Source organism: Myotis brandtii, unplaced genomic scaffold (genome assembly GCF_000412655.1).
Source record: "Myotis brandtii unplaced genomic scaffold, ASM41265v1 scaffold191, whole genome shotgun sequence".
Taxonomy (NCBI): domain Eukaryota; kingdom Metazoa; phylum Chordata; class Mammalia; order Chiroptera; family Vespertilionidae; genus Myotis; species Myotis brandtii.
This window is the reverse complement of record NW_005357115.1, coordinates 6532407-6545301: the sequence shown is the minus strand read 5'-3', so window position 1 is coordinate 6545301 and position 12895 is coordinate 6532407. Positions and strand designations below refer to the sequence as shown.

At 49.9% G+C, this 12895-nt stretch overlaps 1 protein-coding gene across 1 annotated transcript; it reads right to left on the bottom strand.

The window, feature by feature from the left end:
- Positions 1 to 8340: 8340 nt before the first annotated feature.
- Positions 8341 to 12645, bottom strand: TMEM247 (transmembrane protein 247). Its single transcript, XM_005864845.1, has 3 exons — positions 12529 to 12645; positions 11466 to 11798; positions 8341 to 8529 (listed from the first exon to the last, which is right to left on the bottom strand). Exons 1-3 carry the CDS (start codon positions 12643 to 12645, stop codon positions 8341 to 8343), a joined length of 639 nt encoding a protein of 212 aa, XP_005864907.1.
- Positions 12646 to 12895: the final 250 nt, after the last annotated feature.

Below are 12895 nucleotides of genomic sequence, written 5' to 3'. Positions count from 1 at the left end.
GTCCACAAACCATGTGTTTAAATAACTTTAAAGCTAGCTAACATATTGTTCAATGTTCTAGTCTCCTATCTTGAAGAAAAAAAAAATCTTCATAATGACCCGGAAGGTCAAGTCGAATTGAGAATTTTCATACTCCTTACACCACTATGCTGGAACATGGTGATTATGGGGAGAGCTGGTCCCATACCTCCTCTGACCCTATACTCATGACACATGGCCTGCCCCTTTCTTCTCTCCCCCAGCTCTGCCTCATCCTTTGAGGGACCTGGTAAGGACATTTCAGCCTACATGTTTAAGTCCCAATCACATCTCTTGGATTCTCACCACCAATTCAGTCTCCTCTGGGGAGGGGAAGAAGCCTGCAGGCTCTAAAAACATTTGCTCATACTTTATTTGCCTATTTAAAGTGTAGAACCAATGACTTTTAGTGTATTCAGAGTTGTGCAACTATCACCACAATCAATTTTAGACGATTTTATCATCCCAAAGGAAACCCTGGACCTTAGCTGTCAATTGGGAACCTTAGCTCCCAATTCCTCCAGCTCTAGGCAACCACCAATCTACTGTCTGTCTCTATAGATTTGCCATTTCGGACATTTCATATAAAAGGAGTCATAGAATAGGTGGTCTTTTGTGAGAATGAAGCATCTATTGGTTGCCTCCAACATGCCCCTTACCGGGAATGGAGCCTGTAACTCAGGCATGCAACCTGACCAGGAATCAAACCTGCCACCTTACCTTTTGGTGCACAGATGACACCTAACCAACTGAGCCACACAAGCCTGGAGAAAGTATTTTTGAATTCAAGAGGCCTTTTGAGACCCAGAGGCACAGTAAGTAGGTACCCACCCAGCCCACTCATGTTTAGGATCTAAATGTCCTTGATATAATGTCATAGTAATTTATGCACGGCAGGGATGAGCCGAGTCAGGTGGGGGAGGTAAGAAAGGGGTCAGGGAGTCATAGGCAAGCCCCTGGTGGAGAGGAGAAAGCTGGCTGTAGACAGTAGCACAATATAGCTCTTCTCAGAGATCCCTCCTCACTCTTTCTCCCCCTTTCCTTATTCCTTTGTCACCATGGCAACTAATGATGCTTCCTCCTCCTGTTCCCCTCTCTGGCTGTTTCTGGTCTCTAGGCCTCATTGCTCTGTCTGACCAACTTCATAGAGCTGTTGCCAGCCTCTCTCTACATAACTCAGCCTGGGCACCCAGCTCTGCCCTCCACCCCAACACTCCCTCCCTCCTCATTTCTGTGCTTCCAGGCCCCTTCTTCACTCCTAGTCCAGGCTCGAGCCAAATTCCTATCTTTCTTCTAGAAGTTGTATATGAAAATTAGATTTTTGCCACTCTAACTTGATTTGAAATGCATTAAGAGGTCTATCTCTCTTGAAACACCTCAAAGTGAGGCAATTTGTGAAGAGAAGAGTCCCTTACTGCTGCTTAAACCCTGGACGAGAGCGATCACATTCTATTTTTGTACTAAGCGTGTGTTCTGTTTAAAGAGATCCCCCAGCAGGTTTCTGAGTGAAACAGACTCTATCATAAGGGAAATCATATCTCAAGTTCAGAGATTGTGAGCTGGTGGCCCAGACTTTTGTTCAGTTTGGAGAGTGGCTAAGAAACTTGAACCAGCAGTTGAAAATCAGCAGGTTCACATAAAAAAGATTCCATTCTTGCTGCTCTTGAAAAACTGTACATGAGGCCTGCATCCTCCCATGGTCAAGATGGGCAGGAGGGAGGTGAGTAGGGGCTGCTTCTTTTACATTGGCTCTTCCTTTCCTGTTAACTACACCAGGCCAGCGTCCCTCTTTTGCCTGTTCCGTCTGGGCCCTCTGGGCATCCCAATCTGGAGAATGGGGCTTGTGTGTGGTTTGCTTAGGAGAGCCATCTGAAGCTTCTCTGAAGTTAGCTTGGTATCTGAGGGCAGGTGAGCTTTTTACCACTTTACTTCTGCTTCCAGAATCTTCCAATCAAAGCACACTGATTTCAGGAACCCACTGGGGCAGCTCTGGTACCAGGGGGCTTTGTGCATGTGAGGATACAGAAATCATAAGTGAACGTTAGTGAGTGTGAACTGTAAGATTTCTCTTGGGATCCAACCACCTTCCTCTTCTTTCTTATACCTGCCTTAGTATCCTGGTCTCCAGAGAGAGCGAGCTAGGTATGGCTGATTCAAGAGAGAAGACCCCTAGGCCAGCTACAGACCCACTCACCTGACTTGAGGGGCAAAATAGAGGATGTTGGGTGGGTCCAGAGGAAGCTCTCCAGGGCTTGGAGTATGGATCTCCTGTGCACTTCTCAAAAACATGGCAGGGATATGACTCCAGTTGGGCCAGTGAGTGAGGACTCACCAGTACATCATGTCCCCTCTGAAAGGCATTTCCCTCCACAGCCTTTGATGGGAGGCAGGAAGAGAATGGGTAGAATAAAAGGGTAGGTTTTTAAGTCAAACACTTTTGAATTTGCTACTGCTAGGTACAAGTAGAGAGACACAGAGTAGGGCTACACAATACCATTGGAAATTCAGTAACAGTACTCTTCAAAGCAGCACTGAATCTTCATCCACAAGCCCAAATAGACATATATATTTCTCTGTTTTCTTTAAATCAACTTTCAGCTCCTTGCCACAATTGGTCTCTGCCATCTTTCAGCTGAGGAAGCCCAGGCAACTCTCTAAGTCTGCTTTCTCAGCTGCAAAGAGAGGGTGGTAATCGTGCTCCTTCGGAGGATGGGATGGGGTGGGTGGGGGTGGGCATGGGATGAAATGAGGAGACATAAAGTGCATTGGGCAGGCAGAGTATGCAGGAGGTATTGTGTGCACCCTTTTCCCCTCTCCCAGAAGCCTTCACAGAATATGTCAGCCCACAGAGCCCTGCTCAGCCTGTTGCATCCTTTTGTTCATTGGATTGTTCACCCATTTATTCCTCAAGTACTGGGAGCTCCCTGCAGCCACACTATTAGCTTCTCTGGTGTCTCCTGGCTGAAGCCAGAGCTGGGAGAAGAGCTGCCCATGGTATGGAGCTATAGCACTGGCCCTTCCTGGGGGTGGGGGAGATCTGGAGACCCCCATCCCACCCACCCCACCTCCTCAGCCAAAAGTTGCCTTGCTCAGCATTTTCTGCCCAGCTTCCTGGTGGCTGGCTTCCAAGGCCTGCTTTCTGTCCCAGGACCTTACAAAGGCCCCTTTGATGAAAAGTTTGAGGCAAAGTGACTGTGTCATTTGATACAAATGAGGCTCATGGGGGTACAAGTTGGGCTTTATTCTTCTATTTTTGGATTTTCTAACCCAGAGCAAAATGATCAGCTGAATGGGGCGAGGGGCAGAAGCCAGGAGGGAGGGGAACCTTGGAGGAGTTGGAGAGCTTGAGGCTTCTGGTAATTAGCCCTGTGATTAGCAGCTGCCAGATCTGAGTGTGACATGCGCGCAGAGAGGTGCCTCCTGCTCCCTTAGATGCTGCTTCCAGAGCCCATGGGTGAACCAGGGGTCCTCTTTACCTGGGAGGAGACCTCAGCATCCCCCACCCCTTTTCACAATGCACCCCCCTGCTCCCCTCCCACCTACTGATGGGGTGTTCAAGGCCATAGTCTCTCAGGGTGGGACTTGAGAGATACCACCAAAGCCCCTTACCTCAGGGGGTCTCCATATAACCCCCAGTCTGGCCTCATGTGCAGACCACCAGGGCAGTGGCACCAGGCCCCATGTTCAAGGGGACCCTGTGATCAGAGGGACCCCTGTGCTGGGGGGATGCCAAGCTGAAAGGGACCCCTGCATTCGGGGGGGCATGTTTGGTTTCAGGCTCTGCTGTCACCACCTTGCAATTTTTATTTATTTTTTAACACCTGCATTGTCCTTTTGCACTGGGCCCCACACATTCTGGAGCCGGTTTTCTCAGTTCTTGAAATCGAGTGGACAATTCCTACACCCTTCCCTGCTCATCTCTTACTAACACCTATCATTTGCATAGGTCCTCATTTACCATGAGCTTGCACCCCCTTATCAAACTCACCTGTCACCACAGCCCTGTGAGGTGATTACATCACCCACTCACAGCTGAGGAGGAGGCCCTTTGTGGGGATTTGTCCCATGACCTCAGGCCCTTTGTTCCCCCTGAGGAACAAACATGCTTGCCTCCTGACACACGTATAACCCATCCTACTGAAGTGTAGGAAATGTGCAAGTCCGAAGCTGATTCTCCACTTTGCTCTTAAAAGCCAACCAAGCCCGCCGAGGGTGCTTAATAAATACTGACTAATGAACCTGCAGCTGCTGCTCCTTTGGCTAATTAAGTCTAAATAAGTCACAGACTTTAAATTATGCAACAAGGCTTGGCCAAAACAGCTTAAAAATGCGGGAGCCCCAGCTTTTCTGCTGTGCCCTGTGGAAAAATCCCATCTTTTAATCACGCTTAACCTTCCTGAAGGAACAGTGGCAGCCTTTAAATAATGAATGAACATCTATTAGCAAGGTTTTCCCAAAGCCGCACACATCAGAGGTGGATCAAAAAAGGGACGGAGACAGAGACAGGCCCGGGGGATGCCTGAAGTTTCTGAGAGTCCTGGAGTGCTGGGAAAAATCAGTTGGTTCCTTAGAAGCCCAGAGCAAGGACTTGGAAGGAGCACAGAGGGAGGCCATATGTATGGACACCCCGGGCTGCGCCCAGTGCTGATGGAGGTTCCCACAGGACTTTCAGGAGCTATGGGCTCAGTTATCCTCTCTCTCTTCTCCTGCCCATCTGTGCCTTACCTCCCCCAGACCCTCGAGGCTAAGAGCAATGTCTTCACAACAAGGCACAGGTAGAATTGAGTCATATCCCCTAGAGCAGAGAGCTTCCCAGACTTTCTGAGATGCCCCAGGCAGTGTGGATGCAGCTGGTCCCCGGATGGCATGTTGAGTAGCAAGGATTTAGGTTTTATAATGTGGCTGCCCAGGACAACCAGTGGGGCACTTTTAAGGCTACCACCCCCGCCCCCGCCCCCCCGACATCATCACAAATCAATTAAATTCAACCCTAGGCTTGGGTTCTTTTTAAATTTTTAAAAACTGAGTTTGAGCCCGGCCGGCATGGCTCAGTGGTTGAGTACCAACCTATGAACCAGGAGGTCACAGTTCGATTCCCGTCAAGGCACATGCCTGGGTTGCAGGCTCGATCCCCAGTGTGGGGCATGCAGGAGGCAGCCAATCAATGGTTCTCTCCCATCATTGATGTTTCTCTCTCTCTCTCCCTCTTCCTTCCTCTCTGAAATCAGTAAAATATATATATATATATTTAAAAAACCAAAAAACTGAGTTAGAGTCTAGATAACTTACAGGTCACCCAAATGGAAAGCTTAACCAACGTGCTGCAGCCAGTTATCTGCTAAAATGGGATTAGAAACATACTTGGCAGGAAGTGGCCTTGGGAACCAGCCTGCTCCCTCTTCCCTCCTGTGACCAGCAGTCTCCAGGACTGGTCTTGCCCTTGAGCCCGGTTGCCACCAGTGTGGTTCCATTTGGGGAGCAGGAAAGATACTTCCATCTCCCTCTCCCTAAGCCTGCCTGAAACTTGGCTATGAGCGCATGATTGTTTGGGCGAAAGCTGAGTGTAATGTGTGGCTCTGTTACACCCTCAGTCTTGAGCAGCTCAGTATGGTATGAGTGGGCTGACAGGCGAGCTGTCTGTCGAGCTGTAGGGGCCACTGGGCTTCGTCCTGTGGGACCTGGGATTCAGGAGGAGGAGGGATCTAGGAACAAACTTGCTTCCTCTTGCATTTTTGCTGAAGGTACCCAGCACAGAGGCGCATCCTTCGAAGTCCCCAGGCCAGGCTGCTGTACTGGCTGTGTAAGGTCATGGGGCCTCAGGCAGAGGTCAGGAGGATGAGGGCAGAGCTGTTCCAGTCATGTATCCAGGGAAAACCATGACCTTCCTGCTGTGGTATGAGAATGAGGTCTTAAGACAGAAGTGGGCCAGGCTCAGATTGGCTGCAGCTGTACTCCACCCAATTGTCTCAACCCCACCACGACTCTGGCTCAGTGCTGGGGAATGGAGTGGGAGCTGGGCCTAAAAAAGGCTGTGCACGGTAGACACAGTCACTTATTCAATATCCACTCCTCCCTCTTCCCATACTCTCAGAATCCTAATTTTGTTCAATTCTGCAATAGTGCCCATGCAAACAAAACAAACAAACAAACAAACAAAAACAAACACCTTGCCATCTCCAAAGCCCTGCAGCTAGAGCAGCCACATGACCATCTTCTCCAAGAAGGTTGTGAAAACGACCCAACGTGAAAACCCTACCACTGAGCATTTAATGAGAAATGACAGCTTTATTACTTCCAAGTAACCTGTCCCACGGAGCTACACACAGGGGTGGATGCATTGAGTTGAGTGGAAGATGAGAAGTCACCATAGACTTAGATGGCAGGATAACGTGTAATGACATTGAATCCTGGGGAGATCGTCTTTTTTTCATGTGTTTTCAGTGAGCATCACTCAGAGCCTGAGACAGAAACGTACTCTTTTGTCCTCTTAAGGCAGAGCCCTATGCCTGGGAAGAGGAGAGGTTCCTAAAGACTTGATTGATTGTACAGCTGCCCAGCCGCATTCAGTTTGCTGCATTTATCCCCTAAAGATTCCCATTCCTTCGCCAGCCGGTCAGCCATCATTCCTGGACGGGGCTGCTGGGGTCAGTGCAGCTGACAGTGAGCTGGGGTGTGTGTGACAGAGAAGGGGTGGGGGCTGGCAATGGGGGAGTTGAAGTTCTTTATCTTGTTACATATGCACTCTGCAGCTTCATTTTGAGCTTCCCGAGAGCCCTCTAGTGTTCAAAGTCTGTTCCTTTAGGTTGTGGCCGCCTGTTTATTTGGGGTGGAGGGAGGTGTGTGCAATTCTATTGTGGATAACTGTTTATTTGCTGTGGGGTGTGTGTGTGTGTGTGTGTGTGTGTGTGTGTTGAGGGTTGGGCTGTGTGGCCTGTTTTTTTTCCCCTCCTCCCACTTTTCCACTGGACTGCATTGCTGAGTCGCTTTGGGCCCAATCAGGTGTTCAATTCTTCTTTTCCTAGGAGGATGCCCAGAGTTGGCTCCCCTGCCTCACCCAGGCAGGCACTGCTCAGGAGTAGGGGCACCCTTTGCCAATGAGATTCTGATAGGCCTGTCCTGGGCTCCCTGGAGCTTCAGCATCCCTCTTTGTGGCCTGAGGGCAGGCTCCAAGCCTACATGAATGACTGTGCAGTCCTGTTCAGCCCGGCGACACATGGACCCTTGCCAGTGGCCTGGTGATGCTCTGCTGACATGTTTGCAGAGCTGGAAAGAGCTCAGGGAGTCTCTTGTACTAGTTTCCTGCAATGGTGTTGCTGCTATAACACGTGACTATAAACTTAGAGGCTCAGGGCACCTCCCATGTATTCTCTTATAGTTCTGGAGGCCAGGGCTGCATTCTTTCTGAAGGTTTAGGAGAGAACCCCTCTTCTTGCCTTTCCTAGCTTCTAGAGCAGGGGTGGGCAAACTTTTTGACTCGAGGGCCACAATGGGTTCTTAAACTGGACCGGAGGGCCGGAACAAAAGCATGGATGGAGTGTTTGTGTGAACTAATATAAATTCAAAGTAAACATCATTACATAAAAGGGTACGGTCTTTTTTTTTTTTTTTTTAATAGTTTTATTCATTTCCAACGGGCCGGATCCGGCCCTCGGGCCGTAGTTTGCCCACGGCTGTTCTAGAGGCTGCCTGCAGGCCTTGGCTTGTGTACCCGCATCACTCCAACCTCTGCTTCCGAGGTCACATCTCCTCTCCAGTCCCCACCTTCTCATCTCCCTCTTATAAGCACCCTTGTGATTACATTGGGCTCACCTGGATAACCCAGGACGATCCCCCCATTTCAAGGTCCTTCATTTAATTGCACCTCAAAGTCTCCTTTGCCACATAAGGTGACATATTCATAGGTTCTTGAGACTGAGACATGGACATCTTTGGAGGCCCCCCCGCCCCCCCCCCCCAAGCCTACCACTGCTCCCCGCACCTCATGGCATGATTTCTGCGATTCTGGAAAGGCTTTCTAAACCCCTCTTCCTACGGATGCTTCCCTAACCTGCTAACTTGTGAAATTGCCCTCTGAGCAGATCGAGCATCGCCATCCTTAGTGAGAGCTTGGGCTGAGTGCTAGGCCTGGACATGTCACTCACACTAAGGTGTAAAAGGCTGACAGCGAGCAGTGATTTCTAACAGCAAGTTCTGATGGCCAGGAGGCAACGTGTTAGGGCAGGAGGCGCCAGGGAGGGAGGAGGCAGGGTGGCTCAGGCTAACGTGGCTCATGTCCCAGCAACACTAAACGGAGGCTCTCGGTGATGGAGAGAACCAAGGCACTTAGAAGTATGACCACAAAGTTTTAATCAAACAGAGCAAGATGGCCGCGATGCAGAACAGGTAGTGCTTGGAGAAGAGGAAGAAGATCATCTCCTTGGTGACATAGATTATGTGTATGAAGATGAAGCAGTACAGGAACATGGCAAACTGGTTCTGGGGGTGCAGGAGGTCCTGGAAGCTTCCTGAGAACTGTGGGGGAGAGAAGAGAGTGGAGCTGGCAAAACAGGGGCCTGGGTGCCAGGCAGAGAGCTGGGCTGCCATCCTGCTCTTGTGCCTTCCCGATGGGACCTCCAGCAGGTCGTTGTCCTCACCGGAGGGAAGTAACAGTGCCCACCTCGTGGGGTTAGCAGGAGAGAGAGGCAAGCAATAAATTCCCAGCAAGGTCACTGGCACAGAGAGGGCATTCGTGGGCGTTCACTTCCCAAGGCTGCTCTTATCCCTCCTGACTCAGGCCTCCCCTCTCTGTTTCATGCTGCCTCTGAGTCACACAGGTAGGCAGTCTCCTGGGCCTCTGAGACCCTAGATCTGAAGGCCAGGCCTCGGCGTGTCCTCTGACAGTTTGCCCAGACACTTAACAGTTTGTTTTCTGGACAGTAGCACAATGCGAGGGTGGCCCCTGGGCACAGATGACTGTTTCTGACTCTCTTGGTCCTGGCCCATGGCACATAGGGTCAGTCTGTGGTCCTTCAGCCCAGGGTTGGTCTCTCCTGTGGACAGGTGGTGAGAGATGGGGGCTGGGGGTCTCCCTCAACCCTGAGAATCTTAGGCCTGAGGAAGACTACTGAAGTTGTCTGGCTGACCCCGCCTGTGTGTTGTTCTTTTCTGGAATCTATGTAATTGAGGTTGCCAGAGCCCATGGTAACTGTAGAAAGCGCCAACATATAAGGAAGGTGATATTTTGATCTGCAGTTAAGATACCACCCATGATTTATCCTTTCAAGTATCTTTTAAAATCATGCCACATTTCTTGTAAACAGGCAGAGGGCAGGGTCTGTGGTTCCCTAAACTCGGTAGAAACACACCCACAGAGGTAGTTTTCAATGCAATGGAATGTATCCCATTCACCCAGAAGAGAGAGAGTGGGGAGGAAGTTGAAATATCAAGTCAGCTCTCCACCTTTCCACAAAACACTTTTGTAAACTATTGCTAGAGATCGGGGATTTGGACACAGCGTTGCTGAAACCACTACATAAAATGTGAGGGCAAGGAAATCAAACGGAGGGGGAGGAAGATGACTCCGTGATGCCCACGCTAGAATGCATGGCAAGCAGGGCTGGAGCCCAGAGGAGGAAGCCTGTGCCCTAGCAGGGTGGCAGGGCTGGGCAGGTCTCATGTTCCCCTGCAGACTCCCTATGGCTCTGGATCCGAGGGCTTAACCTCTGCCACCTTTTGTGGGCTGCATGCATTTTCCATCTGAAATGCTGCTGCTGGGTGAGATGTATGATTTTGATAACAAAGCATGCATTTGTGAAACCTTTTAGACTTTTAAAACACTTTCAATGGTTTATCTTTTGAGTAGAAGTCAGAAAGCAGATTAGGACTCTACACCAAAGGTTTCTACCTCATCCGGCAAGGAGAAAGGTCTTCAAACAGAAAAGGGCAAATAAATGTGGTTGGGAGGAGACATTGAACAAAGGCATAGTTCCATACATACCTGCTTTCAATAGTTTCGGGCTCCAACCTATAACAAATTTTATCCCAGGATACGGAGAATACAACAAGTTTGAAATGGAAATTATGTGTGAGATGTCAAAAACATTAGGAAATGTGCCAGAATCTTAGAGATAGGCAAATATTTTCTAGATTTTTAAGAAGGGGGGGGGGATGGATTCTGGAAATCCCCATTCAATTAGCTTGACCTGGCTCAGCAAACGCATCAGTGTACAATGAAGGAGGTATTTTGTGAGCAAGAAAAAAAATGATAATTGCTAAGAAGACAGCATGTATTCTTTGAGAACAAATCATGCAACACCAACCCCATTTTCTTAAAAACTATATATTGGGGAAATGCTACAGGTAGTTATAATATCATAATTCCGGAAGCCATCTGACAGTGTGTCTCAAGATAGTGTTTTGGACAAAGTAGAGAAATATGAGCTGGATAAAATGTAACACAGGGGTGGTGACTAATGGAACACGCAGGGAGATTTTTTGGTGGCATTTTCTTTAGGTCATACCCTCCTAACAGTTATAGCAATGACTTGAATAAAGGCAGAAGGCAAGTTTCTCAGAATTGAGGATGACTCAGAGCTGGGAAGCATAACTCATACATTATATTCCAATAAAACTGAAAAGTGATGAGCGTTGCATTTGGGTCAAGAAGTGAATTGCATGAGTACATGAAAATGGTAGTAGCTAACATTTATTGAGTGCTTACCTAATGTGCTAGGCTCATGGCAACGTGCCTCACACGCATTCTCTCGTGTAATCCTCACAATGACCCTGTGAGGTAGGTACTACCTTATGGATGAGCAAACCCAGGCTCCAAGACAATGAGTAACTTGCCCAATGTCACGCAGTTGATGCGCGATGGGGCCAGGATTTTAACTGTCTGATTTTAAAGCCCAGAAGAGACTTCTTTAAACAATAACATCTTTCATGACTTAGTGTTAATTATGGCCCAGACACTGTGCTAAGCACTTCACATCCCATTTAACCACAAGTAGGCGTTCTCATCCCCATTTAGTACAGATTAGGGGAGAATGGTCCATTTCTTGCCAAAGATGTCTAAGTTTTAGTGTGACACCTTTGACAGAGGGTGTCACACCTTTGAGGTGCCATTATTAGGAGTTCTGGGTCTAGCTTAAGCACTGCGTCTCTTAAAAGAGATGCAGAGAGGAACGGAGGGTGGTGGAAATCCAGCCTAGGAGGAAACGTTGAAGACTCTTCCCTGAGAAGGAAGACCATGGGCAGGTGGGTGGACCAGGTGGAGGCCCTTCCAGGGTCAACTCTCAGTGTAACATGGAAACTCTAAAGCAGTGAGCTCCCAGCTCTGGACCCAGGGCAGGATGTGGCTCTGAAGCAGGTAGGGTGGGCTTCAGGGATGGAGGCTCCCTCACCCCTGGAGTCAGCCCCTGGCCATCTGGCGAGACCTGCAAAGTTCCCCCCACTTTCATGTCACTTACCAGGCGGGGCCGTGCCTGCTGCTGCAGCTGCTCCATCACCTCCTCGTGCTGCCGCTGCCGCTCATTCTCCTGGTGCAGGTACCTGAGCCGTGTGAGCTCAAACTCCATGCGCACCTTCTCCAGCTCCATCTCAGCACTGAGCTCAATTCCTGGGTTCCCCAGGGTCATGGGCCGCTCTGAGAAGAATTCAGGTCCATCGCCCGCCTGGCCCTTGGTGGTGGAGCCGGTCTTGGAGGACAGTGATTTGGGTGACCCTGAGCAGCCTTTGTCTTCACAAGTTTCCATCTCCTCCAGGTAGTCAGAGGAGTCGTCTGGCTTAGGGGACTCTGCCTCCTGAGGCGGGGAAAGGGGAAATAGAAGGATGGCGAGGAGTCAGTATGGGGCTGCCCCCTACTCCCACCCCAGGGCACTCCCAGAGCCCCAGGCCACAGGGGACTGCAGTGTTTGGAAGAGTGCTTGCTGGGAGTTGTAAAGATCTAGACTGAGTTCTTACTAGACATGCACTGACATGGGGTCATCAGGACCTGAGTTAAGAAGAGGAAGAGGGCAAGCTGACACGAAGGAATGAAACCCTAGAATTGAAAGAGACGCTGGGGAGCTGAGGCTGAGGGCTCTCTTCCTGGTCATTTCAAATCACTTTGGAGGTAACTTCCCCACCTCCTACTCCACTTATCCTTGAGAAGATCGAGACACCCAGTCCTCTGGGGCTACCGTGGGAGGAAGAAACCCAGGGTCTGTGCTGAGGGGACCTAATTGTATGGGGACCAACCAAAGGGCCATGGAGGAGCTGGATCCCATGCACAGAGGGAAGAAAGAGCCCCGAATGGGGAGGTAGATGGGAAAGACCTCAGTCAACTTCCAGTGGCTTCCCACAGTCTTATGAAGGGCTCTCTGGTCCCCGGTGATAGCTGGATGCCAGTTGTGGGGATGGGGTGCCCACCACCTGCTCTTCTTAGCAGCTCTCTGGAATCTCAGAGCACTCAGCTCCTATCACATGTCCCCACAGTACTCTCCCTCCCTCTGGGGGTCTGGCTGGAGCAGTGAGATGAGGCACCCCCCTTACCAAAGCAGCCCTGAACTTCCCTTCAGACATGGGGTCATCAGGCACCATCTTGGGGAAGGTTGGGCAGCTTTCTCCCGCCCCCCGGGCTTCCATCATCTCCCTGGCTTCTGTTGTCATCCTGAAATCCACAATGCTGCCAATTGGGAGCAAAGGACATCTTTCGAGGGACTCACATTTGGCCTCACCAGATTCTACAGCCTGGCCACCATCACAATCCCCTGCCCTCACAATAACCCACATTCCACCAGTTGCTAGGGCCCCTTTGGCAGAGGGTGGCACACCTTGGAGGTGCCATTATTAGGAACTGCAGGGTGGGCCTTTGCCACTCCTAGGGGCTGCTTTGAAAACTAGAATTCCACCACTTGAA

What these genes read in the sequence shown, in the direction of transcription:
- TMEM247 (XM_005864845.1), bottom strand. Translation starts at nt 12,645, where the DNA reads ATGACAACAGAAGCCAGGGAGATGATGGAAGCCCGGGGGGCGGGAGAA. An exon ending in GGAAGTTCAGGGCTGCTTTG is followed by an intron (nt 11,799 to 12,528) that starts GTAAGGGGGGTG and finishes TCCCCGCCTCAG; the next exon opens with GAGGCAGAGTCCCCTAAGCC. An exon ending in AGCAGGCACGGCCCCGCCTG is followed by an intron (nt 8,530 to 11,465) that starts GTAAGTGACATG and finishes TCTCCCCCACAG; the next exon opens with TTCTCAGGAAGCTTCCAGGA.